General features: G+C 38.6%; 2 protein-coding genes across 3 annotated transcripts in view; both read left to right on the top strand.

Annotated features, from left to right (window-relative positions):
* LOC135480744 (uncharacterized) overlaps window positions 1–16,410 on the top strand; it is a 47,691-nt gene extending 31,281 nt beyond the window's left edge. For both annotated transcript variants that reach the window (XM_064760665.1, XM_064760664.1), the window contains 7 exons: window positions 5,150–5,287; window positions 8,567–8,721; window positions 9,988–10,108; window positions 10,451–10,581; window positions 12,416–12,488; window positions 14,754–15,064; window positions 16,146–16,410. In XM_064760665.1, the coding sequence (XP_064616735.1) occupies window positions 5,150–5,287; window positions 8,567–8,721; window positions 9,988–10,108; window positions 10,451–10,581; window positions 12,416–12,488; window positions 14,754–15,064; window positions 16,146–16,223 (1,007 nt within the window). In that variant the 3' untranslated portion in view covers window positions 16,224–16,410. The remainder of the gene's footprint in view (window positions 1–5,149; window positions 5,288–8,566; window positions 8,722–9,987; window positions 10,109–10,450; window positions 10,582–12,415; window positions 12,489–14,753; window positions 15,065–16,145) is intronic.
* A 2,268-nt stretch (window positions 16,411–18,678) lies between these two features.
* Window positions 18,679–19,665, top strand: LOC135480823 (uncharacterized). The gene has a single exon (XM_064760750.1). It carries the CDS (start codon window positions 18,679–18,681, stop codon window positions 19,663–19,665), a length of 987 nt encoding a protein of 328 aa, XP_064616820.1.
* The last annotated feature ends 8,179 nt before the right edge of the window (window positions 19,666–27,844 follow it).

The following is a 27,844-nucleotide window of genomic DNA, read 5'->3' as shown; positions in this document are numbered from 1 at the left end:
TGTTTTGAGTTTAGATTTTCTTGTCTCTCTCTCTGTAGATACATGCAATGGATATGTTATTGTAACTGTTTATATGTTATTGTAACTGTTTATATGTTATTGTAACTGTTTATATGTTATTGTAACTGTTTCGTTGACATTTTGGGACCAGCTGAGCGGCACTTGTTCGAGGGAAAGTTGAAAAAACAGGGAGCTTAACGTCAGTCAGGTCTTTATCGGTAAAATACATTTGCATGATGATTTGGTACATTTATTTATGGGACTGTGAACAGACAACTCTGTTCCCTGTATAATGCATTCACCGATGCAGTGTGGCTGACAGCTGGAGAAGCAGCCATAAGCTATAAGCTTGAAGGTATGACAGGAACATGCCTTGAGACAGTTTCGGAATTTACAGGTTTGTAAGCAACTATGGCTTGATACTTTCTTCATTTTAATTCATGGATAGAAATAAAGGTGTTGTCCGGAATTCTTCAAGCCTGTATCCACCTGACTACTTTCATCTGGCCAAGCATGTGCACCGCAGTCCCATGGCGATGTTTGTCTAGCCATCGGTCGAGGTGGGAAAACAGTCACCCACCCCCACCATTGTGGCACTGTTTTAAGTTTCGATCATTTGAAGTAAAAGTGACAAATTTCAGCCTCGATGCATGAACAAGATCTTCAGTAACTGTGAATGTGTTTGATTCTTGAAATCTTGAGATCACTGCGCATCTGTTGAGTATTGAATTAATTCTTTCTCAACTTCAAAGCATGAACATGAATATAAACTGCAATCGTCGGTGTTTGCCGATAATGGAAATTTTGACTTAAGTTTTATGGTTTTGTTTAAAGTGTAGGAGCCTTGCACAAAACTACCCCTATCAAGTAATACAAACAATTCAAATGTTGTAACTATTCTGCATTGTGTAAAAACTTTCCCTTTTGTTTTTTTCAAATGAGTGCGAGACACTTTTCAGTTTGTTAAGGAGCAGATGTCATTATGATGATAGCCAAATAATACAGCTGGGAACAGTTGGTCAAAAGTGAATTAGGGCATGATAACTTTAGTCCAGACTAAAATGCCATTTGTCTGGAGTTTTAAAGATGAAACATTCTGCATGGTATTGATTAGGCTTTAAGGGGGCTTTGATAAATTTAAATGCGAGAATGCGAGTCTTCATTTATTCATAGATAAATGTTTGGAACAAATCAAGTTGCTGATGTAGCTGAAAATGTGGCAGAGAATTGGAGTTGTTGGGGTGGGGGGGGGGGGGAGGGGAGGGGAGGAGGGTTCTAGGGCATGCAAAAGAAGAGCTCAGTCCCATTCTTGGTTAGTGGATTTTCAAAATTCTCCTGCTTGCATTGGGGTTTCATGGCATTATCAAAGTGCTGGATGGCAGATGCTCTCTTCTGTGACCTAGCGGCATGACCTTGCATGACCTTGCCTTGCCCTGACATCCTGTTTATGTAGACATTGAAAGGAAACTTTAGGAGGCAACTGTTCCACCTTAAATGATTGATATAGCATTAATTTATATTTTGTTGGGTTTTTGTCAGGGCTTCACAGGAATTATCAGTTGTTCTGACTATAACCAGAGAAACACCCTGACGATATGCTTAAAACATCACTGGGTAAAATGGGCAATAAGGGTGAAGAAGTAGTGTTTCATTATGGAACATTCACCACAGGTAGTAACTTGCCAGATATGGCCACCCCAGGGCCATATCTAGAAAAACATTAAAGATTCTGTTCCTTAATAGTGACTGTGCACAAAGAAATTTCCAATAGGCATGTATTAAAAGCTTTTAAGTCTGTGAATGAAAGAAATTTGTACTAAAACTAATCTGCAAAAACTGAACATAATTGCATGAGCAAAGATCATCTTAAAATACAGTGAAATAAAAATGGGTTAAGATCCTTGAGTGACAGGTATACATCACTTCCTGCCCAGAGCACTTAATATATTTTAAACAGATACAGAATCCATGCAGAATTCCCTGGGCTAAATCTTGCAGCCTTGGCCACGCGTGAATGAATGTACCGTACATACAATTCAGCTTTAATAAGCAAGGCATAGCCTGGAATTACCTATCAGTCTCACATCATCCAATCAGAATTGATTCTGTATCCCTTTAAGGTGCCCTGTGATTGGTTAAAAGTTGTTCTTAGTGATTGGGTTAATTAATGAATTGTGTTAGCAATGGTGTTTTATGTACTTTAAATGCCAACAATAAATGACCTAAAATATCACACAATGACAATGCTACATATATGGCCAGATTCTGTTGGAGAACTCTGTTGATTGTAGATAAGTGTTTTTAGGTTTTTATAGAAATTAGGATGATATCCTACTGGAAAGGTACATTTTATCGGGTGTAGGCTTGCAGTCATTTTCCCTTGTTGCATCGTACATTGTATGTATAGGGTTTACATTATTGTATTCATTTTATGCCTTTAAGTTTCTTTTTCATTGAAATCACTTCGGTGGCCTAGTGGTTAGAACTTCAGGTGGGGAGACCCTTGATCAAACTCCGGTCGGGTCATACCAAAGACCAAAAATGGTACTTGTTGTTGCCTCGCTTGGTGAGGGTACAGGAGAGCAAGGAAACAGGACTGGTTGGCCTGGTGTCAGTTATAATGTGACTGGGTGGGGTGTCATGTCTGGTGTCTTCACCATGATACTTCAGTGGTGGCAGCATTTTGGTGGCATGGACTTGCCCAGATGCCAAATAAAGACATATTATATGTTCACACATGTAATGACTGATAACTTGCGGGTAGATGGCTTCTACTGACAATATCATGACTTCCGCTGTCACTTTCTCATGGACGTGTGCGGGAGTGGATTGGCAGGTTTTGTTTTTGATGTGGTGGACTGCCTGTGTGTCTATCCTTGTACTGAATAAAGGTGTGGGATTTGACGTCCCTTTGTTTGTATGTCAATGACTCTTCATTGTCATATGACTCAAAAATTGTTCAGTACGATATGAAATCTCAAGCATTCATTCATTCATTCTTTTTCATTACATTTTAATAGCATAACATTTTTTCTTTATGCTTGCCTGAGGGCTATATTCTCCTGGCCTTGTCTTATGTATCTTCTGGGCATTCCCAGAGGGCAGTCATATGTACTGACTCACTCTCTTGTCTCTTTGGGCAATAGAAAACAATAAATTTGAAAATTCATTTTAGCCTTACATAAGAAAGTTGTTAAGGATAAGGGGTAAGGATGTTATGTTCTGTTTGGATACCAAACCATATTGGTATCCATGGAAACACAGTCATAGAGAGGGAGGCTTAAGCTGCCCTGAATAAACCTACATTGAAAGTAAAAATACCCTATACTGATTTTCGTTCAAACATTCTTAAGTATATTCATCACCTTTGGCAGGGTGAATCGAACCTACAAGTCCATTATAAACTGCAAGAATTTCACCGTCATTTTGATACACAAGCTATGTCTCTTAGAGACAAAGTAGTTTTATACTGTTTACAAGATAAAGTTATAAAAGCAGGATGGTTTTCGTGTTTAAACTGTTTTGGATCTTCTCGATTATCTGGTTTTAAACATGTTCAACTGCATTTTCCACCTCGTACTTTCAACTTGCTATGGCACAAATACTGACAGTATGGTGTTAAACCACAATCATTCATTCTTTTACACTTATGTATACCACACTCTTAATATAACGCGCTTTGTTTGATATCTGTGGTTGCCATGGGAGATTTTCTTGTTAGTTGTTTCATGCTCTTGCCAGCATCCTGTATTGTGGCCTTTGCTCTCATGCTCTTGCCAGCATCCTGTTTTATGGCCCTTTGCTCTCATGCTCTTGCCGGCTTCCTGTTTTTGTGGGCCTTTGCTCTCATGCTCTTGCCAGCATCCTTTTATGTGGGCCTTTGCTTTCATGCTCTTGCCAGCATCCTGTTTTGTGGCTCTTGCTCTCATGCTCTTGCCTGCATCCTGTTTTGTGGGCCTTTGCTCCCATGCTCTTACCAGCATCCTATATTGTGGCCCTTTGTTCTCATGCTCTTGCCAGCATCCTGTTTTGTGGGCCTTTGCTCCCACGCTCTTGCCAGCATCCTTTTTTTGTGGGCCTTTGCTCTCATGCTCTTGCCAGCATCCTGTTTTGTGGGCCTTTGCTCTCATGCTCTTGCCAGCATCCTGTTTTGTGGGCCTTTACTCTCACGCTCTTGCCAGCATCCTTTTTTTGTGGGCCTTTGCTCTCATGCTCTTCTGAGCATCCTCTTCCAAGGAATGGCTTTTTGCACCCTTTCAGCATTCCATCGGTTTACTTCTTAACAGTAGTCATGTCCTAGTCTTGGTTGGAATCTGTTCTCCCCCCCTGCCACCCCATGTACATGTATACATATTTATTTATATGTGTTTACTATGTTTATTATTACTCTTGCTTTAAGTTTTTCGTTTATATATATGTAGGTATATTTATATCCTGTAAAGTTTATGACAGTGGTGGGTTAAATTGCATGCCAAGCCTTGCATGCACTTGTGTGTGTATCAACCAGGACCATCTACATTTTCAGAGTTAAATTCCCCTCTGACCTTGGACAGACCTGAAGTAAATTATTTGGTAGACAAGCATGTATGTCAGGCTTCGTATAATGTCCCCCCAAATTTAATAAAATAAATACATATAGAAATATTATGTTATTATTATTTATGTTCATAATTAATATTATTATTTTCCTCAGTTGTGTTGCACCCTTTGTTTAATTGATTCAGCACCAAAATTAATAATTTTTGGCATTTATCTGTCTCTAAAAATGCACTTTTTGGATGATATGTACATGTAGGTGCTCATTTACTGTAATTTTGGCTTAAGAAATATAAAAGAAAATCTCTTTAACTTGGCCTCCATATAAACATATGCTATATCCAGTATCGGCTGCCTTTTGCTTTAAAGGGATACAGAATCAACTGTGACTGAATGACAGTGGAGATAAGGTTCCGGGGTTAAGCCCTGAAGTCTTGGTCATGCGTTATAAAATCTGATATACATAGCTAAAATTTAACTTTAAAGGCTATAGACGTAGCCAGGACTTGCGTATCTCTCACAACAGCCAGTCAGAATAGATTCTGTATCCCTCTAAAGCATTTTAATGAATTCTTATGTGCATTAATCTATATTTGCATCAATTACTTTCTAGAACAAGGGAAGGAATCTTTGAGAATGTGCTTGTCACGCCGTAATGAGGATATGAATATTATCAGAGACCTGACGGCCCGGCTGTTTGCCGAAATCGCAAGGTATCACAGGGCAGGGGTGGCCAATCTTGGCATTACTGGTAAGTTTCTAAACACTTTGTTGAAATATTTTAATAGTTTTGTTGAAACATTTTAATAGTTTTCTCACACAGCTATTATAGAGATAAAAATGTAGGCCCATTCATTTATCATAGACTTAATATATTTATATTTTTGATTAGTGTTTTACGCTGTACTCAAGAATATTTCACTTATACAACGGCGGCTGGCATTGTGGTGGGAGAAAACCGGGTAGCCCACGATCATCCACAGGTTGCTGAGAGACCTTCCCACATACAGCCGGAGAGGAAGCCAGACATAGAATTAAAGAGTAGACAAATAATATAATAAGTCTCTGTAACTGCTTAGTCTCATTTAGTGTCTGAGATTTGCCAAAGCCGGCTGTGCATTGTGATAATTTTTCCATGGTCATATGTATGTACACTTTTTTTAGGTTTATTTTTTTAACATTCTATATTTTAAATTATATAATTATTTATAACTAGATATAAAATATAGAAACTGGCCCACTATCAACCATTATACATTTTATTCATTTCAAAATATTTCTATAAATTGTATTTATGAGACAAAAGTTTATAAACTTTACACAACACATAAATTGTATGTCTAATTTGTATGTGAGTTATCATATTCAGCAATGTTCAACAACAACATGTCATGTGCATGAATTTGTTAAGGTTGACATAGAATTTAAGGTTGTTGCCTTAATATTTTCTAACATACTATAGTTTGTCTCTGGGCATTTGTTGTGTATTTGGGGCTTCAGAACTAAGTTGTAAATATTTACAAAGATCTAAACTAAAAAAAAAAACAGATATCTTTTCTCTTAGAGCAACTCATACCATGCCAGTTACATTTAAAATCTATGGAAATTTCCAGACAAGCGAAATAGGAAGTATCGTCGTTGACGGAGAAAAACAGAGTAGCATGTAGACATGCTGCGCCACTAAAATTCATCCAAAAATTAACCAATACAAGTATTTACCGGGCAAAACTCCAATAAATTATGTTCACCAAGACATTCTCTGTTCCTCTGCTGCCAATTTTTGCCACATTCTGTAGCCTGTAAGGCCGGTAAACCCAAGATAATTCACAGTTGTAACTTACGCTCACATGCCCTGTCGACATCGTGACCTAATAAATCGGGTCGTTGCTTGAAGGCACATGCGTGGTTGACCTTTCATCACGTCTCTATGTTTTGATCAACTGGCTGTCAGTTCTGACTGAGAGAAGGCCATGTTACTGCGGAGGCGCGAATTTGCAGTTGTCTGAAAGCTGTGGAGCACAATGACGAACCCTATAATATGTGCGAAATGTCAAATTAAGTTTGCAGTACTAAGTTGGGGGGTTGTTTTCAGCAACTGTTGAATTTTAAATTCCACTGAGAAGTCAACAGCTGCTGGTCATAGGCACCTGGCTGACCCATATTTTAAAAACATTGCAGAGTGTGGGGACTTGCTAAATACAAGCCTATTTTCGACTTGGGCAAAGATTTACAGGAGAATGGTAATGTAAAGGCAAGTAGCTGTTGTGGCAAAATGTGCATAAACATTTTAGCTTTCAGAATTGCCGTGGTATGTGTGTATTCAGTATGAATCTAAAGCACATGCATCGGAATTGAACGAGGGGGTAACTCATTGTAAGCGTTGTACCGGAATCGGGTCCATATAACTCTTGGGCCAAATGTGGCCAGCATTCCCTGCGTTTCAGTATATATAAGCCACCCTCGGGCTGGTGACCTTATCATGCTTACAATAAAGGGGGTAGGGGGTGGGGTGAAGACTGGTACGTCTTCATGACGCATCAGTAGTGAGACTACTGCGTCCGTCTGCGATTTGTTTGCATCAGAGAATCAGGATGTGTACCTATCAACATCACTGTATATCATGTAAAAGATATTTTTTGGATAGAAACAATTGATATATACATAAGATCTGTGTTTTTACAGGATTGTTTATTTATTTGATTGGTCTTTTACGCCGTACTCAAGAATATTTCACCCATACGGCAGCCAGCATTACTGTGGGAGGAAACGTGGAAGAGACAGAGGGAAACCCATGACCATCCGCAGGTTGCTGGAAGATCTTCCCAAGTAAGAGAGGAAAAAGGCATGAGCTGGACTTGAACTCACAGCGATCATCACATTGCTGAGAGGCTCCTGGGTCATTACACTGTGCTAACACGCTAACCAACTGAGCCACGGAGGCCACTGTTCTTATAGGAATGAAAGTCTAACACAAGCTTCAACAGCAATTGTTTACCATATTTTTAAATTTCTTTTGATTTTAGAAGCTGGAATTTAGGTCAAGCATTCTGTATACTCTTGAGAGAAAACAGCTCTTTCTGATTTCGAGCCTAACAAAAAACGATTTCATCAACAAACTGTTTGATTACTTGGCGTTAGTAAGAACGGTTTCTATTGTAAACATATATTAAAATCTGAAACATCACTTCAGGTAGAAGGTTTCCATTTTTCTCAAAAGAAGCTATCAACATTTGTCATTGACCATATAACCGTTAATACTGATCGAGGGGCTTTTGTCCTCCGGGGATTTCGTGTACTGGGTTTTTGTCCGTTCCCAAGGCACAGCGTAAGTACACACACCTAATGATTCGCTCCCAGATTTAGGAAAGATTTTAAAATTACAGTACATCACACAATTTGTCTACATCCAAATCTCTGTATAGGTTTATTTTTTTTGATCTGTCAGTCTTGTCATTTCATATTCTTCATGTTGAAATGAAACCTGGCCTGGTACATGACTTTACCGTAACAAGAATTGGTCCATGATTTCACAGTTACAAGTTACAGATCAGGTTTGAACTTCTGCTCATTTAGTATATGTTTGTAGAATATTGTGACAGTTTTTGTCTGATATTGGACTTAAAATTGTCATTTATATTTTTTTTGACAATGGCATGTCCTCTCCGGCTTAACGTGAGGACACAGAGTTTTGCACAGGTTGCTGTTCGGTTCCTCCGCCCCGCCCCCCTCCCCTGCCATAATGCTAGCCACCGTCGTATAATTACCTTAATTAACTGAAGAGACTAAAGTAATACAGGTCATAATTCAGCGTTCCGTGAATGAAGTGTCTTGATTTAGAAGTGAAGTGTCTTGATTTAGAAGTGAATTAGACTATCGGTATTATCTTTTTAGTAGAACACTTTTATGGTTGTTTTATAACCTGATGTTTTAAGTGGAACAAAGTTGTGCTTGTCTATAGAAATCAAGTTGTTCTAAATTGCTGGAAAAACTTCCTGTATATGTTTCTTGATATTTATATTATTCTTTTCAGAGGACGCCGTGTCTGTCATCAGTGGGGGTTTCCTCCGTGTCGTATTAGGAAGTCTGAGTCATGCGATGTTTCGAGGATTCGCTCCTGGGTTTGAGGAGGCAAAACTCAGAGATGTTGAGAGGGCCAAAAGTATAATTCTGACTTACCTCAGCAGGGTACATGTTCTAGTTGTGGGGAAATCTGGCCCAGGATCACAAATCAATCCTAGACTTTTTGAAGTCAGAATTTCAGATCACTTTAAAACTGTTATTTCTTATGTAACCAGGTCAGAATATTGCTTGACAATGTAAATTCTGGGCATGGGTAAGTTATCATAAAACTGACTTCAGCTAAAATAATGGAAAGAAACATAAGAAAGTTTTACATCAGTCTAAGATTGCTTCGTTATCCTGGGTTCATTGCTGCTCTTTTTAGCCAATTTACATGTAATTGTAACAGGAATGTAGCTGATAGCAAAGGACTTACATTTTACCATCCTCAAATTGGCCAACTTTGCTTTTGAAATTACATGTAGCAATTTCCAAGATTCAGAGAAGGGAATATTGATTCTAATGCTTCCGTATAATAAATTTTAACCATAATTCAACACTGAATGTTCAATGCCATTGTTTCTATTCAGTGTTAGTATTCATTTTAAGCGTTGAAGATGGTGTCTCAAAATGTAAACTGAAGTTTTAAGCCATTTTTATGCCCCAAGAAGAGAAGAAGGAAGCTCTTTTGTACTTGAAGTAGCTTGTCAGGACACATCCTAAACTACAAATTGAGACATAGAAACCAAACGGTTCATGTATCCTTTAAGCTTGAGTTTGCATAATATTAATTAGCTACCTAAAAGTCATCAAATAGATCAGATAAAGTCTGTCTAATGTCTTTGGTATTGGGTATGTTTAATGTTCCTGTGAATCAAAAACATACTGTTATAATTAAATGACCAAAGTTTCTGCCATGCCAAGGTTGCAAGTTTTGCCCTTCTGAGAAAATGAAAGGTTCAGCACTGAATGGAATATTTTATGACATTTAGTTGTCTCTAAAATGCACTCTTTGGAGTGAAAATTTGGGTGAATTGTCTTTAAACCTTTTTTGTGAATTCTCCTGAGGTTGAATTTGCACTCCACCATTAGGCTGGCTGTCATTGTTTAAGTCATTGAAATATCCTTGAGTACAGCTTGTAAAACGTCAGTGAAATAGTACAAGAAATAAAATGGTTCGATTTTGCCTTTAAACCATTATTATGAGCTCTCTTGTGTTTGAATTTGCATCAGATCATCGTCATTTAAGTGATCAAAATAAACATGAGTAAGGCTTGTAAAACTTCAATTTAATAATGCAGTAAATATAGTTGTTTTAATTTGTGCCATGAAACTTAAAGTCTGCCTTTATTTTATTTATTTATTTATTTATTTTTTTTTTGCTTATTACAGCTGCCATCCAGGTGCCCCTTGTGTTGGGTCCTCCTTACCCCAAACTGTACAGCCATAAACATTTTGAGCAGAATTCATTTATTAAAGCCAACCCAGGAGGTTTCATATGATCTAGCCACAGGTAAGGACATCTTTAAAAATGCTGGCTGTCGCCGTAGTAGTGAAATATTCTTGAGTACGGCGTAAAACACCAATCAAGTAAATAAATAAATTAATAGCACCCAACAAACATGAGGGGAAGTATTTGTTCCTATACTGATTATGATTGTCAACACAGTTTTTATTTGTCATATTATGACGTGGAGCAGGACGATAAAAGAGCGGTGGAAATCCATCCTGCCACAAGGAGGCACATTAAAACTTACCTGTACTCTAAGGACTCGGTCGTCATATGATTGAAAAATTGTTAATTACCGCGTTAAACTATTACTCGCTCACTATTTTATGGTTGTTGTTGTTGCAGATGGGCCAGGTTTTTTTATGTCAGATGATCCACAGAGATTTCTTTCTGGACCACAGCAGCTGGCACTGACTAGTTGTGACCAGAATGCCCGTGGTACAGGCTCTCCAACCCAGCCCATCTCACCCCACATGGTACATATGCTCTATATCCCAGTTAAAAAAAAAAAGGGGGATTGAATTTTGGGATTTCCTTGCTTCCATTGTTTTAGGTTGGGGGTAGCCCCAAAAGACTCCAACTCCTTTCTTTATGCTGGCCTGGCGTCGTTGGAGACTTGACGCTTACAATAGGTTAAGTTACTTGTTAACCAGATACGCGCGAGTCAGGCGAACTCATAGCATTGCGACGGAAAACTGTTAAGCTTCTTGAGTTACACGAGTTACATCCTCCAAATAAATTAGACCAATGCTGTATTTTCACAAAGTCACTGGTGATACATATTAAGAATGATGTACAATAGAACACTATTTACATGTTTACAGTCATAATGGCTTCCTCTCCGGACATACGTGGCAAGGTTTTTAGCAACCTGCTGTTGGTCGACGGTTTCCCCCGGGCTCTGAATAGTTCCTTCTCACCATAATGCTGGCCGCTGTCGTATAAGTGAAATATTCTTGAGTACGGCTTAAAAAAGAAAAAAGAATTAAACAAATATGTACATGTTTACAGCATGGATTGAGTTCGAAAGCTACAGCACATGTGCTGTATTGTTATCAGAAGAGGTCATATGCAAAAAATACATGCAGTTGAAAATTACATTTTCTCGGCTTCACTTCCACATTTTGCAAGTAAAATTTGATACTTACAATAAACTAATGTTTCATCAGCTGGTTAGCACACTAGCGCAACGTAATGACCCAGGAGCCTCTCACCAATGCGGTCGCTGTGAGTACAAGTGCAGCTCATGCTGGCTTCCTCTCCGGCCCTAAGTGGGAAGGTCTGCCAGCAACCTGTAGATGGTCATGGGTTTCACCCGGACACTGCCTGGTTTCCTCCCACCATAATGCTGGCCGCTGTCGTATAAGTGAAATATTCTTGAGTACAGCGTTAAACACCAATCAAATAAATAAAATGAATTTATTTCACACCCAAACAGATAAAACCTCCAAATACTGACTTAGAAATGAATTATGAGTAAGTATTGATCAGTTTGTTAAAAAGACAAACGAACATACACAGGTAACAATGATGTGACTGATTAATCGTTGGTAGACGATTTAGAACAGATTTATTACAGCCATGAAGGCTTCCAAGGGATACGCCCCTTGGCGACTGCCGCCATTTTCCCACTGCTCCGCTATGAAGCAGGGCGTGTGTAGCTGCTCAACATGGTGGCAGTCGCAGAGGAGCGTATATCCTGAAAGCCTTCATGGCCATACTAAATATGATGCTAGGCCAGTAAAAGAAAAGGAGTTGGATCTTTTCGGGGCTAAGTTTGGGGAGTCATTTAAACACGTTTAATAGTTGGCAAGAGTCCTAACCCTGTCTCTTCATGGACCTTTTCATGGATGTCCTGAAAAGCCAACAAGGTCATTTGACTGTCAGGTATACTGTCTAACTCTCGATCGTTGAAGACCTCTAATGTCCTTCACCAATAGGATGTGCTTATCCTTAGTCACACATGTTTCGACATAAACTTGCCACAGGTGGGTGGTTTACTCTGGGCAGTCAGTCTTTCCTCATCCATGTTACTGCCTACTGTCATGTAAGTGAGAAGTTTTTGAGTTTGGCATTCAACAACATTCAAATAAAATAAATAAATATATCCTTGAAAAGCTCATAGAAACAGGTGTTTGACCTGAATTATCATGCATTTGGTTATGTAATTGTCATATTTCTTGGCTTATGTTCATGCAGCAGTGCTTTTGTCCTATAATCACTTTGCTCAGTGTAGGTGTAGCTAATTGTAATTAATTCTCTATAAATGATGTTTTTTATAATTTACCATTTTTATTTTTGTGTTTTCAGAGAGTCAGAGAATCTGGAGAAAATGTGGGAACGCGTGAGGAAGAGCGTTGGGAGCAGCGGCGGCAACGGCAATGTAAGTACACTATACGTGTATTCAAGGCTTGTACACAGTTCAAGGTGGAGATTCATTCATGGTTGGTATACGCAGGTTGTTTTATGTTATGCTGTCTGTCTGTCTGTCTGTTTGTCTGTCTTGTAAATTACAGCACTACAGTAGGTTCACAGGAAGAATGGAAGACATCTAGCATGTCTAGGATAGAGATCATGACCAGTTCAAAGGGCGGAGAGATCAATTTGTGCGAGATTGTCCTGAAATTGTTATATAACGCACTTACACCTTAGCAAGAGAAAGAACCCTATTGATTTTCAGCGACCTTGACCTTTTATCTAGAAAATCATTGGGGTCAGTTAGGTTAAATTTCATAAAAGGCTTAGCAATCATGATATCTCCAGAGCGGTTTATGCCAAATTCACCAAACTTACACCACACATACACTTTGTCTTGAGGAAGAACCCTTTTGTTTTTCAGTGACCTTGATCTTTTTTTTCAAGGTCATTAAGGTCACATAAGTTAAATTTTATAAAAGGCTTGTAAACACTCCAGAACGGTATAACCCAAGTTCACCAAACTTACACCACACTTTCACCTTGGCATGAGGAAGAGAACCCTATTGATTTTTAGCGAGCTTGACCTTTTTCTTTAAGGTCCTTGGGGTCATTTAGGTTCAGTTTTATTTAAGAGGCTGCAATGGCGCTCTGAAATCAATTCAAAAGTTGTTATCCTAAAAAGGTATTCTTCTGCTTCATATTTCACAACCATCTTTTTTTTTTTTCTTTTTTTTTTTTTGATTGGTGTTTTATGCCATACACAAGAATATTTCACTTATACAACTGCGGCCAGCATTATGGTGTGAGGAAACCGGGCGGAGCCCAATGGGAAACCCACAACCAACTGCAGGTTGCTGGAAAACCTTCCCACATAGAGCTGGAGTGGAAGCCAGCATGAGCTGGACATAAATACTCATGACAACTGCATTGGTGAGAGGCTCCTGGGTCAGTGCGCTGTGCTTTAGCGTGCTAACCAACTGGGCGACGGAGGCACCCAACAACTGTCTAAATGCCACCCGAAGAAGATCTACACATTACTATAAACCACTGTTGGATCTCTTCATAACGTTGTACATGTGCTCAAGGCTGAGCGGTTTTGAGTGAGGAAGTCACATATGTTTAATAAATATATATATGCACCAGTATTTGGTCTTTCCAGCTACCAGATGTGTTCGACATCAATTTTGATCATACTTATTCTTTTAATGTATTCATAATCGTATGTCATAATCAAATTAAATACATGTGTTTAGATATGAGCAACAAGTTTATATTCTAATAAGTTTATTAAACATGCATCACATCCTTATTTAGAACATTATTATGCAAAGACCATATATACTAAACGGTGGTCCCAAATACCCACCATATAGAATTTTTTTCATGTACGATTTCATGCTCTTTCATCTGACTGGCATTATTTTTATGTTTTCTTCTCTTTGATTTTATTTATTTATTTGATTGGTGTTTTACGCCGTACTCAAGAATATTTCACTTATACGACGGCGGCCAGCATTATGGTAGGTGGAAACCGGCCAGAGCCCGGGGGAAACCCACGACCACCCGCAGGTTGCTGACAGACCTTCCCTTGTACGTCTTCTCTTTGAAATGAAGTCTTAACTCAACAATAAGGGTAAATATTCATTATCAAATCTGCCTTCAATTTCCACCAGATTTTCAAATTTGGGGCAATAATCCAGGAGCTATGGCAGCATGAAAATAGAATGGTCGGTAATCACAGTTCATAGCACTCACTACGGAGTGTGTCCATCATTACTAACGTAACAAAGAGCATGAACTGTGATTTCCGATCACTCTGTTTTCACTCTGCCATTGCCCTAAAATGTGACAATCTGGTGGAAATCGAAGCCACAATTGATAATGAATAATTACCCTAATTGTTGAGTTACAACTTTATTTAACACTGATAGTAAACAATCTATAATTGCTTTGTGTGTTTATCTTTTTGTTCAGTATACATATATACCATTATGGCAGAATGATACCCGACTAAGAAAATGGTAATGTTCTGTGACATTTATTTGCCTCCAAAGACGCACTTTTTGGTCAAAATTTTAGATCATTTAAGGTAGTTTTTTTTTTGTTTTTGGTTGGTTGGTGAGAAAGAGTTTTGTTTTCCTACATTTCTCTATCCATAGAAGTGAGATGCATTCATAAACGTGTAACCACTGGCATAATATTTTTGTTAATATTTATGTTTCTATGACAGCGGCTCTTCCCGAATCTGCACTGCAAGCTGAAGACATTCGAAGCGTAAACCCAGTGTCTTCTCCCTCAAAAAATACAAGCTCTAAATGTCTAACAGCAAACCTGCCTGTCGTGGAGAGCAAGGGATTCCCGCAGACCCCAGTGGCTGAGGAGCTGACCGACATATCCGAGCAGGGGTCAAGCGGAGGCGCAGCGGCTATTTCTAATAGTGAGCAGAGAGAGCTGATTAGTGATGAGGCAGTAGATATTTCTGCAGACCTGGAAGACCTAAAAACTGAAGACGTGCCTGTCACTATCAGCATTCCCAGACAGGTACTACATATATTTACATGGATATGAAGCAAAATCATCAGCTCTAATGTTGTATGCCATGCATCTTCGTAATTAACTTTGAATTGCCGGTCTTACCCTATTTCTTCAACCTTTTCGGATGTTTGAGGGTGACTTTGAATGCTATCCACCTTATTATTTTGATAATAACAAGAATTTATGTTTTGATGGGTTTGCCAACTACTGGACTTGGTAGAAAAAATAACCTTTTTAGTTTAAACAGAAAAATGTCCGAAAAATGCACTTAAAACATCAGTAGGCGAATATGTGAAAGAGTTGGAGAAATCAGGTAGACCTTCCAACTTATGACCGGAGAGGCATGAGCTGTAATGTTGATTTTTCAGTTCTTCAGCTCCACACATTTATGCACACTGTAGGTTTGTGGGAGATTTACGAGAATTGCACACAGTATTTTGTTCTCGTGGGATTATGGTAAATGACGTAAAATGTAGAACAAAAGTGAGCATAATTTTAGAGAGAAATAAACATTTGGGGTTGAAATTTACACACCTTTTTACCATTCTAACATCAGTAAAACTCTCAGGAAATCATGGACGGTTCATATATAGTGTTTGATCATGTTTATTACCAATTCTATTAAATTTGTTGAGACCTCCGTGGCTGAGGGGGTTAGCACGCCATAACACAGGAGTCTCCCACCAATGCGGTCACTGTGAGTTCAAAAGTCCAACTGCCGTTGGTTTCCTCTCTGGCCGTACGGACGTGTTAAGGTCTTTCAGCAACCTTTGGTTTCCCCCCAAGCTCTGCCTGGTTTCCTCCCACCATAATGCTGGCCGCCGTTCCATGTTAAATGTTCTTGAGTAGGGCATAAGACCCCAATCATATGAATAAATAAATAAATGAAATAAATAAATTTGTTTCAGCATGAAAATTTTTATGTAAAAAAGTCTGAGCACGTATGAGTTTTTTTTTTTTTTGTCAGTCTTGGTGAAATGTTTACTTTTGAAAATGAATTAAAAACAAATATATTTTTCTAAGGTAAGGTATATTTATGGGGAAAAAATGAAAAAAATAGTTACGTATTTTTAAAAATTGCTTGAAGGTGACTTTGGCAGATTCTGGTGTGGGCGCAGACATGGCCGGCGATGATGATGATGACGACGGTCATCCTCCTGACTGAGTACGTGAGCTAACTCTTACTTCTTTGCCTATAAAGTCAGGGGCACATTAGTGGAATATGAACTTTACCACAGATTTAATACGCTGGTGACATTCATAGTATAGTCACAGATACACTAGACAGATTTTTCCCATCCCTCGTGGTCAGTAAGGTATGTCATGTGACCTAGTATGTAATGTAGTAAGAAGGAAGATTGAAGTTAAGAATTGCTTTTACCTGGACATTCATATTTTCTTGTTGAGGAATAAATATTCTTCATGAATTCAGTTAAAGGAATTATGAGAAGTAACTCTAGCATGAATATTATGTATTATGGCTATGTGGTTGTTATCGGTGAATTTACCAGCTTAGCATTCCCTATTTAGACTGTTACTTTAGTACTTTAGTAGTAAGAGCACATCCTAAACTGCATGTTAAGACATTGAACCATACACATTTCGTGTATTATATAATGGTAGAATTTGAGGTCTATATTGAACGGTTGCTAACTAGATCCAAAAAAAGAAAATACTCCTGGTAATCGTGCAAATGGATCGTTTCAAGACATAAACGATTAAAAGAGCAGGTGACTTCCATCTCCTGCTTCCCTGATTCACCTGCTGGTTGGCACTTGTATTTGCCCTTTAATAGTTTCTTGCTTATTTTACTGAATCTTTACTGTAATTCTTATAATAATATTAATATCTTTATTAATTGAACGTAACTTTTAGGTTAGTTTGTACAAAACTGTTCTTCTCCAAAGCCTTCACAAACAAAATCAAAACAATACATAAAAACAGTTGTGCAGTGACAATCTTCAACCATTTCAACCACTAAAGCACTTTTTTCAGATTAATTTATGCATATATTTAGTATGAAAATGCTGATAAAAATGATGTGTTTGTGTCACTAAAGATGCAAGCTTCATGAAAGTGTACAAATTGTTTATCTACACCCCATTGTTCTCTCAGAACGTTTCAAAATATTGGTTGCAGAAGTGGTTGAAAAGACTGAAGAATTACATAGTCATTTTGTTGCATTGAGTCAGCGAAACAGCTAAAATTGTTAAACCTTCCAATTTATAAAGAATGTATAAGACGTCGTTTTTAGTGAAGTGTAAGATTGGCTATATATCTTAATAGGATACTGAAATCCATGTACATATACCAGGTATATTGTTTTCTGTGCGAAAGCTTTGTGGAAGAACAGTTTCATGGAATCTTGGCTGAGTTACCCTTCGTAAATAAAGATATTATTCTATTCACAAAATACGGAAGCAAGTATTAATTTAATTTTGCAGATATTCAGTTAGCACACAGTTCCCGTCATGATACCAAACATTTTGCCCCAAAGGGTACATTGTTAGAGGCAAATAATCTGTTGTCCATGATTATTATTACAGTATTTGTATTTTCTGTCTTTCTAGATGAGGCCCAGGAATTGCTTCCTATCCACTATGGCGTAGAACCCTACTGGATTCTGAATAAGAACAGAAAAAAAAATGTAAAAAAAAAGACAGAAAAAAAAAGAAAAAATTTCACACTGGGATTTTAATGAGGATCAATATATGCTGCAACGCTTAAATCCATTCAGGTGAACTGTCCCACTGGTAACCATACAGTTGCTTTGAAATAAGATGGGTGATCAGCATGTCACCTTAACGATTTTCCTTAACAAGATAGCAAGTGTTTCTGTTAGCATCGTTGTTGTTGCTCATGGCAGGAAGACAGATGTGAAGCCCTAGATCTGGCCTCGGGGTCATGAAATCATCTTAGACTTAAGTCAAAACTTCAATCATTAAATTTGATACTTTCTTTTCTGTTATTTCAGTTGAAATTTATTGCACATTAACTGAGCCACAACTGACTGTTTCGAGCAAAATTTTGACCTCGTAAAATAAGAAAAACAGTTTTAAAGTGATTTGAAATTTTGGCTTAAATCTGTGATGACATTGTGATCCTGGGACCTGGTCCTCTTTGTCTCAGTCCCAGCTCTCACACGAGGAAAGACTTCCAAGCTCTCATTTTGCCTGTTAGGGGATAGAGCGCCCATCTCTAGTTATTAAGTAAAAAGCCCCAAAGAACCCTTTAAGGCTTAAAGAAGACAAGATACTGTCGTACTACTTTTTCCATCTTTCTTTTCATCTTTTTTTCTTTTTCATATTTTTTTTTTCATCTTTTTTTTATTTCTTTTAATCCTAACCAAAAATAGTTTTAAGTTTATTGTAGACTTAAGTAACTCTTTACATTGAAGGAACCATGTTGACATGTTACTTTAAATTACCTGAGCTTAAAAAGTACATTGTAAGTTTAATTCAAATTTTAAATGCCTCTGAAAGAAGCCATACGTCATCAACATGGATATGCGGCAATTGCGGACATCAACAAGCTCAACAAATCAGAGAAAAACTATGTCAAAACCAGCAACCACCTCACCTTTTTGATGAAATGTGGGAACAACAAGCTGACACCTTGAAATGCTCACCTTGAAATGCCCAGTGCATTCACATGCAGCAAAGAAGATTATTAACGCAGCCAGCAAATTACTAGTGAAAGAGAGAATCCATCATCACCGGAACACCAAAGCAAGAACCTTAACCACCATTACCCAGCTGCAGGAGAAACTAAGGTCGACCTTAAGTGATCAACATTACAAATCATTGCGACAGGCACAAACAAACAGCAACCAACGGCTTGACGAGAAAATTGAAGGATCTCAAAAAAGAAAGTTTGAACTTCTGTCTAAGCACACTAACAGAGAGAGTACTCAACGGCCCACGAGTCACACTAGCAAAACCGTCATCAATCTAAGCAGTCGGACCCTCACACCCAATGAAGCGACATTACTGGCTAAGGGTTTGAACTATATTCCTACCCAGGACAAAATCCCCAGAGGTGATTTTGTGTCAGCCATAGAAAAAGGTCTTCAACAACTCGCCCCTGGAGGTAACGTTGATTACATGCGACACCAAATCAGCGACATTCTCATCAAAGCAACCAAGCAAAAACCAAATATCAACCGAGAAGAAAGAACGGCCATCAAGAACCTACGCACCGATAATACCATCACCATCGTCCCTGCAGACAAAGGAAGAGCCACAGTTATACTTGACAAGAACAAATTCAACCAACTAGTCAACGACATGCTCAGCGACACAACGACATACAGGCAAATAACCAAAGACCCCACACCGAAGCTAGAAAGAGAATTTAGGGCAAAACTCAAAGCCCTGCAGAACAGCAATGAAATCGACATCCAACTGTACCGAAAGCTCAACACCAGGCACCCCAGAGCACCTTACGCCAGGGCAAGCATCAAAGTCCATAAGAACCCAATCAAAGCCCGACTCCTCATCTGCTCCAGAGGCACTGTCCACTACAACGCGGCACAGTACCTCACTAAACTCCCAACACCTCTGGGCAAAACTTCCAAATCTTACATCAGACTCAGCAGAATTTTGTAACAAAATTAAAGACATTCCAGGCACAGCCCAACTGATCAGTTACGACGTCATCGACCTATTCACCAATAGCCCTAGAGAAGAATCCCTAGACATCATACGACAGAAGCTGAACAGCGGACAACACCCTCTCAACACAGCCACGAAACCTGACAGCATAATCAGCCTCCTGGACTCGTGTATACATTCCACCTATTTCACGTGGGGGGATGACATATATGAACAACTCCACGGTTTACCGATGGGATCCCCCCTAACACCACTTATCTCCGAAATATACATGACAGAATTTGAGAAAAAAGCCTTAGCTGCAAGCCCCATCAAACCGTTGTGTTGGTTCCGTAAGGTAGATGACACATTCGTAGCACTAAACAAGAATGACAACCCCCCAGTCCCTACTTGACCACCTCAACACCCAGAACAACAGGATACAGTTCACCATGGAACAAGAATGCAAGAAAACCATACCGTTTCTGGATGTACTTATTAGCAAGAAGTACGACAAACTCCTCACTTCAGTATACCGCAAACCCACACACTCAGACCAATACGTGACTTACCAATCTAACCAACCTAATCGGATCAACAGAGGAATAATATCTACCCTAACAAAACGAGCCCTACAGATATCCAGCATCAACCTCCGAGAAGAAATAAATCACCTCAAAACAGCCTTCACCACCAAAAACTGATACCCTCCACAATTAGTGGAGAGAACGATCAGCAAAACCCTCAATCCGACTAACAAGACCAGAACAACGAGACCTGACCACCCCAATATATATATATATAACCATTCCGTATATAGGCACCCCAAGCTACCAGATAAGAAGACTCCTGCATGACAAACTGAACATACAAACAACGTTTACCTCCGCCTCTAACCTTAAAAACCCTACTCAAAGCCAATGGAAAAAAACAGCCAACCCATAGGCAAGAACCCAAAGGATCTGTGTACTGCATTAATTGTGATTGTCAACGACAATACATTGGAGAAACCAGTAGACCACTCAATATCAGAATTGCAGAGCTCAAGGCCTCCGTAGAAAAATTAGATGGAAAATCAGCCCTCAGTGACCACATCAGAGCCCATCCAGAACACCAACTCCCATGGAACACAGTTCAAACCTTACAAAACAACCAGTCAGACTATAAAAGGAGGAAACTGCTGGTAGCCATCATGATCCGACGACACAATCCACAGCTTAACAAAGACAGCGGGTACCACCTACCGAGCGCCTACAATGACCTCATCGGATTAGACAGTGACCGCCTTAAACCCTGAAGCCATTACCCTGAAGTTACTATCTATGTTACATTGTGCCTGTTGTTGACACCACTCACTCTCTTACTGTATATGTTGTCTTGTATCTCTGTATGTTCATATGGTTTGATAACGATGTAAGAACCTACATCGAAACGTAACCAACACAATAAATCCAGGAATTGTTATCCATAAGTAATGCCTCTGTCAATCTAAAGTTTAATTCAGTTCACCATGCATTGCAAGTTTAATTCAGTTTGCCATGCCTACATTGTCAGTTTAATTCAGTTTGCCATGCCTACATTGTGAGTTTAATTCAGATTGCTGTGCATGTAGTTGCAGCTGTAGACAACTTTTTAGAGTAAACTCTGAGAGCTTGGACAGTTGACTGCAGACACAAAGAGGACAGTAGTATTTGGGAACTTCATATGCTGTATTTTTTCACAGCAAACTTTTTCTGGCAGTTTGCAAGTCAAGCCTTATGACAAAGCTTCCATGTTTTCACACAGATATGGCTTCACTTCACTGAACTCTTCTATAAAGCTGTGTGGAAACCAAGAGACTTGATTGGCAAACAGCAGAAAATGTTTGAACAATGGATTTGCTGGTTTGTGCTTTGTCCTTTGACCTTCACTGCCGTGGGAGTGGAATAAATGTTGTGTGGACTTAAACACGTGGCCTTAATAGTTCTCAGCTTGTGGATGCATGGTTATGGGTTTCCCCCGGGTTTCCTCCCATCATATAAGTGAAATATTCTTGAGTACGATGTAATTAAAACATCAATCAGATAAAGTCGTAAATTAATAGTTCTCTATTTTCTGACAATTTGACTTCTAGCTATGTATCCGTCTGTCCATTTATAGCATCCTTGTGATGTCAACACAACCTTTTTTCCACTGATTTTCGCACTTTTCGGAAGGCATGGGCATGGTGCAGATCCTTGCAAATTCCATTTGTATATAGGTGTACATACACATATAGCTATACCTGGCTCAGTGACTTTTTTCACCTTTTAATCTTCTACTATTTATTTAGTTTTATTAAACATGCTGTGAGAGTTTTATTTCCACATTAAATACAAATTTACTCGAACATCTAGTAGTAGTCCTCAGTGTGCTCTAGTTTGTGCAGATAGTTAAAAAAACTTTTTATTAGCATTTTATTCAATGTAAAAATAGAAATGTATAAATTGGAACCAAATAGCATTTTAGATGATGTGGACTTCATTCATTAGTGGTTTTGTTCTTTTAAGTATCTGATATTAGAAGGTTGTGACAGCAAACAGTGTATATTTTCTTAGATTTTTGAAAGGGCTATCTGTGAAAGGCAATCCAAAATTTCAGGGTTCGACATTATTTACTAAAAAACTAAGTTACTGATACTCCGTTGGAGGCTACCAGGAAGTTGCCATGCATTGTGTGGCGCATATTTCCTATTTCCTTTGCCTGACTGAAGAACTGACTCTAAGCGCCTGGCCCCGGGTTCACAAAGCGATCTTTAGACATAAGTCAAGAGTTTAATCTTTAAAATTTGTCTCTTCCTTTCCATTATTTTAGTTGGAATTTGTTTTACGGTACTTACCCAGAATTTAAGTTTTAAAGTGAGTTGAAATTTTGACCTAAGCCTAAGATTGCTGCGTGATCCCGGGGCCAGTTCAGAATAGCAGCAACATCCCCTCAATACAAAGTTGATGTCATCATACACTGAGGACTCTCATTGTGTGAACCATGCAGGCACAGGCTTAAAGATTGTATGCCAAAATTTGACTGACCAGCCCATTTTGAAAGGTAGGATGTCAAAAATTTGACCCATTGACCCATTTTAAAGTGTAGGATGTAAAAAAACAACTGACCCATTGACCTATTATAAAGGGTAGATTGTCAAACATTTGACCAATAAAAGATAGTATGTCAAAAAGTTGACTGGTCAACTGAAAGGCTGATAGTCTGTGCTGCTAGCTACTGTGAATTTGTGCTTTTAACTGTTTCGGTCAACAAAAGTTTGGAACCCTGAAGTTTTGAGATGATGCTTAAATTGGATGTGGTTTTTGGTAGTTCCATCCTGTAGCCCAAAGTACATGTATGTAGGTTAATAGACTAGAACTATAATCGTTGTCTTCAGATACTGTTCGTTATGTTTGCTGAAAAAGGAAATTTATGGTTGTCTGTTCCAGTGTTATTAAATGTATATTAAAGGATTTTATATGTGCTGTTGATTTTGCTATTTGATAGAAGTAATATAGACTCCATGCATACAATAACCCTCAGGTATAGCTATAGCTTATTTTCTTACCTCTTGTTTCGTGAGACTATAGACTTGTGAGACTTGTGATTTGTATGGCCTAAATTGACCTGTAAGCCATATTACACTTTAGATATGATATGCTGCATCAATGGGGGAACTGCTATATACATGACGTGCACACTCAGGGGCTATGTAAATGTGCCATTAATCATGATGCAAGCATTACATGTCTCATGATTTACATGTGTGCAAAACCTGATCTCCCTACATCTTGTTTCTTGATATGCCCGTTACGTATATAAAACTGAAACATTATTTTTATACCGATTGGATGAAAAGTATATGTAGTTTCCAATTCAGTAGCCATGTTACAGGTGGCCTGAGAAGACAACAATGTATTTTCTGACCTCTTACTGATAACAAAAAAATGTATCTTCAGATTTGATTGTTGACATGTTGTCTCTAAAACCAGGTGTGAACAACAGTGTTCACACTTGTATTTTCCCCTGTCTTTGGCAACAGATTGTATATTTTCTGTCCAACCTGTTGACAATTTTTCAGTCTAATGTATCCGAATCACTGCAGGTGATGTCCTATTGCATCTTGATCAGCTTCTGTTTTTTCTGTATCTTTTCTTTACTTTTTTGACATGAAGATGACTATTTTTCTTACTTCGCACAGGTTGACTTTTGAGTGTACATGTAAATGTATTTTAAATGTCATAATTTTGCGTGCACTTGTACATGTATTTTAAATTTGAGGAGCATGCGTGAATAATTTTTATTACTTATTTTGATGGCTTTAATTGTTCCTCTGTGGAGCTAAATTTGTAAATCTTACTGTTACAATCGCATTTCTCATACATGTATTAAGTAATTAACTACTGTAAAAAAGTAAAAGTAAAAAAAAACTTCAAATCTGGGTATGCATGTCCTTCAGAACAAAAATATTCAAGCTGGCTCCCTTTGGTGCAAGATGGGTAAACTACCCTGAACAAAAACGGAAAAAGTTTTAAACAGATTGTGTTAAATATTTATCAGATCAGATGCAGTCTTTTCCACTATGATTAAAAGAAAAAACAATTCAGCTAACAGGATTTGAACCCTGACCTAACTTATCACACGTTTATACTGCAGATGTTTTAGAGGGTAACCATCATGCTTTTGTTTGCCTTTATGCATTGTATGCTTTGCTTATTATATACGAAGATAATAAAAATGCTTTTTAAAAGAGTTGGTTGTCTTTAACATGGCTATTTAGTTACGACCTGATTTGTCAAATTAACTAGATAATGAAAGTATGGCAAAGGTACATAGCATGTATGTACATTCTAATAGGTAATTGGTTCCTTTAAGTAAAAACAAGTCTACAAACAATGGTACTCTCTTTAATACAGCTTAGAAATTTATTTAATTAATTAGGTTTTATTGGTGTTTTACGCTGTACTCAAAAATATTTCACTTAAACGACAACGGCCAGCATTATGATGGGAGGAAACAAGGCAGAGCTCTGGGAGGAAACCATTGAACATCCGGAGGTTGCTGGCAGATCTTCCTGGGCATGACCGGAGAGGAAGGCAGCATGAGCTGGACTTGAACTTTCAGCAGCCGGCAGCTGAGGGTGGCAGATGCTCAGCCACCTAATGTTAGAGATGAAGTATTGGTGGAAAGCAGGTGAATTCATAAACAATGTCGCAAACGCCCAGAAACAATGCTCCCACGTTAATTTGTATTCTGACAGCGGATATAGGAAGACTGCGCGCGGAGAGTTCAGAATAAAATTCTCAGCTGACAAAAACCCCAGCGGACAAAAACCCTGTTGTCTTAATTAACCTACAAACCATATCCGACAGTCTAAAAAACACTATGTTAAATACTTGTTGATAGGAATTCATATGGCGTGACTGTGACTTCGTTTGCCATCTGAAAACGTCATCAAAACATATACCATAAAACATGCTACCACTGGACCAGTGTGGACAACGCCATGCAGCCATGTATTGTTGTGAATGTAGAGTCCCACTGACCTTCCAAATTATTTCTTAACGTTAAGTGGCAACCAGTGCTATAGACATTACGTCCCAATGGTAGTTACGTGCTCTTAACGTTAAAAGGGCTTCGCGCAAGTGCGACCCATGGATCTCGGTTCACGTAATCGTTTTTCATTATCAGGGGAATTCCCTCGGAAAAAGACCTTGAAATAGCAAAACCTGGTTTTGACCCTACTTCTGTCTTCTGATAAAAGAAAAAGGACAAATCACATCACTCCAGTTTCTGGAGCTCATTGCTGAACACCGAACGAAGCTGCGCCAAGTACCAGTCATTGGTGTGACCCGACCCGGTTTTGATCCCGGGTCTCCTGATTTCCAGGAAATGACCATTAGCTTTTAATCATGGTTAATTTCAGACGCCTCTTTCCGGTCGTTCATCTCAGAGCCTGAAGACAAATGAGCATTCATCAAGACCCGCCAGTTCAAGTTTCTGCAAATATCGTAAATAATAACAATGTTTTTATTCCCCATCTAACTCATTCATATTGGAAGATGTCTCAGATAATCAACAGTAAAGTAATTTAGTAGACTGTTAAAAGTTCAACAAACGTCGGGTAAAATTGTTGTTGGTATACACAGCAAATTGAATGTAAACTGACGGTGGTGGGCAATATTTTCCACAACAGATTTCGTAGGTAGTTTTTAAAGCCCTGAAAACAACTAACATCGACTAATTCTTAATTCTCTTTCTAGTTCCTGTTGCACAGCATTCTGTATACACTTGAGAGATAATAGTTCTTTCCAATCTAGTGCCCAGCAAAAAGTCGAGATCGAAAACAAACACTGGTAGGCTACGAACGAGTAAGAAGGGGTTATATTGATTGCAAATGTCTGGCGCGCAACTTAAGGGAAAAGGTTTCAAGTTTTCTCAAACAAGTTAATAACGTATGTTATTCACCACATACTCCCAATACTGATAAGCCTTTGTCCGCCGGGGCCTTTTTCTGCTGGGGCTTTTGCCCACCCCCCCACCTGTGAACGGTCGTGGGTTTTTCCCAGGCTCTCCACGGTTTCTTTCTACCATCATGATGGCCCATGTTGTATGTAGGTGAAATATTCTTGATTACGGTCTAAAACACCAATGAAATAACTAAATAAATGAGAAGACTGAAACTGAATATGTCAGATTGAACAGTATATTGTGCTTACAATAAGGATGAAATATTACATATTAAATGAGTCGTTCAGCTAGACTATTTAACATCTGTAATTATGTATATAGTTGTCAATGGACACTGGTGTAGGACAGGATAGGTCATGATTTAGTCAGTTCTGCAGTGAATGGAAACTGGTAACTGACAAATACGAATGCAAATTTCAAATTGAAATGCGGTCAAAACCAGATTCACTCTAAAACGGAGCAAGGTTGATACTGCGTTTCTTTGTGTTACGGACTCGTCTGAACAAAATAAACTTCTAGGGATGTGGCCTTGTGAGACATGGCTCACGGTTCGAAACAAACGCCAGACACACGCCAAGAACGAACAAACACAGGGAATACAGTTCTGAACATTTATTGACAATAGGTGAACAGGTTTGCCGGTTTGGTTTGGGCGGGTCCGCGTCTGCAAAGGCATACGCCAGGTTTCCTAACCCCAACCACCTAAATCCAATGGGAGATTCCAGACCTTATTCAGATCTTCTAACTCGTACCATCTAGGTTTTCAGTCGTTGCGAATCTACAACACACTGGAGATTATTTGATTATTAAAAATATTGACGTGTGCCAGTCCCAAGCGGGACTGATTTACACCAAAACTGAGAGATTTACACATAATAAATAATTATTCAAATCCGTACGAAAACATTAGAATCTCCCTGTAGATATTATATAATCCGCAACAGCCTGAAAAATTTTCAGTCGGTGGTTATTAGGACTTAGTAACCCTTCCACAGTAAGACGTTTTACACCCAGAGCAGTTACCCGTTGCTGTAAAACGAATCTATTATTAGTAAAATTAAAGCAATGGAGTAAATAATGAGATACAGTTTCCTCAATATAACAGTAGTTACAAAGGCCGTTAGGATGCAACCCAATCCTGTGGAGTCTCGCAATGAGAGAACAGATCACCTGAAATCAGGAAAATTCAGTGCTTTTTTTGCCAAAGATTCAGCTTCCTCATTCCCTTTCACACCAAACTGATCAGGAACTCAGGCTAGGCATACCTTCGTACCAACTGAAAATAAATTTATGATTAAGATTAAGATTCTAATACCAGCGCAGAAGACTTTTGCCACACGAAACATTTAATAGCTTGCAGAGCACTTAAAGAGTCGGAGAAAATAACCGCCCTTATCAATTGAAGGTCAGCGAAAAACTGCAATGAAAGCAAAATAGCTACTAACTCACATGAAAACACAGATAGATCATCACTGAGTCTATGATGTTTAGAATACTTCAGTTCAGGGACAACAAAAGTCGCCCAGCACTTGTGAACATCTGGCACACAAGAGGCATCTGTGAAAATCTGCAAATAGCTGTCCCAAAAGGACTTAACATGATCATTAAAACAAAGAAAGCTCAGATCTGTCAGATTTTCTAATACAGTCCCTGGCATCCATACAAACAACAGGAAATTTTAATTCCCGTGGAGGGATTTTTGGGATAAAGTCCTCCTGTACCA

The sequence above is a fragment of the Liolophura sinensis genome, chromosome 13 (genome assembly GCF_032854445.1).
Source record: "Liolophura sinensis isolate JHLJ2023 chromosome 13, CUHK_Ljap_v2, whole genome shotgun sequence".
NCBI classification, from domain to species: Eukaryota; Metazoa; Mollusca; class Polyplacophora; order Chitonida; family Chitonidae; genus Liolophura; species Liolophura sinensis.
Note: the sequence above shows the minus strand (reverse complement) of the source record. Positions and strands in the feature narration are given on the sequence as shown.

Excerpts from the sequence above, each read along its gene's own strand:
- LOC135480823 (XM_064760750.1), top strand. The coding sequence starts at position 18,679 with ATGCTCACCTTGAAATGCCCAGTGCATTCACATGCAGCAAAGAAGATT.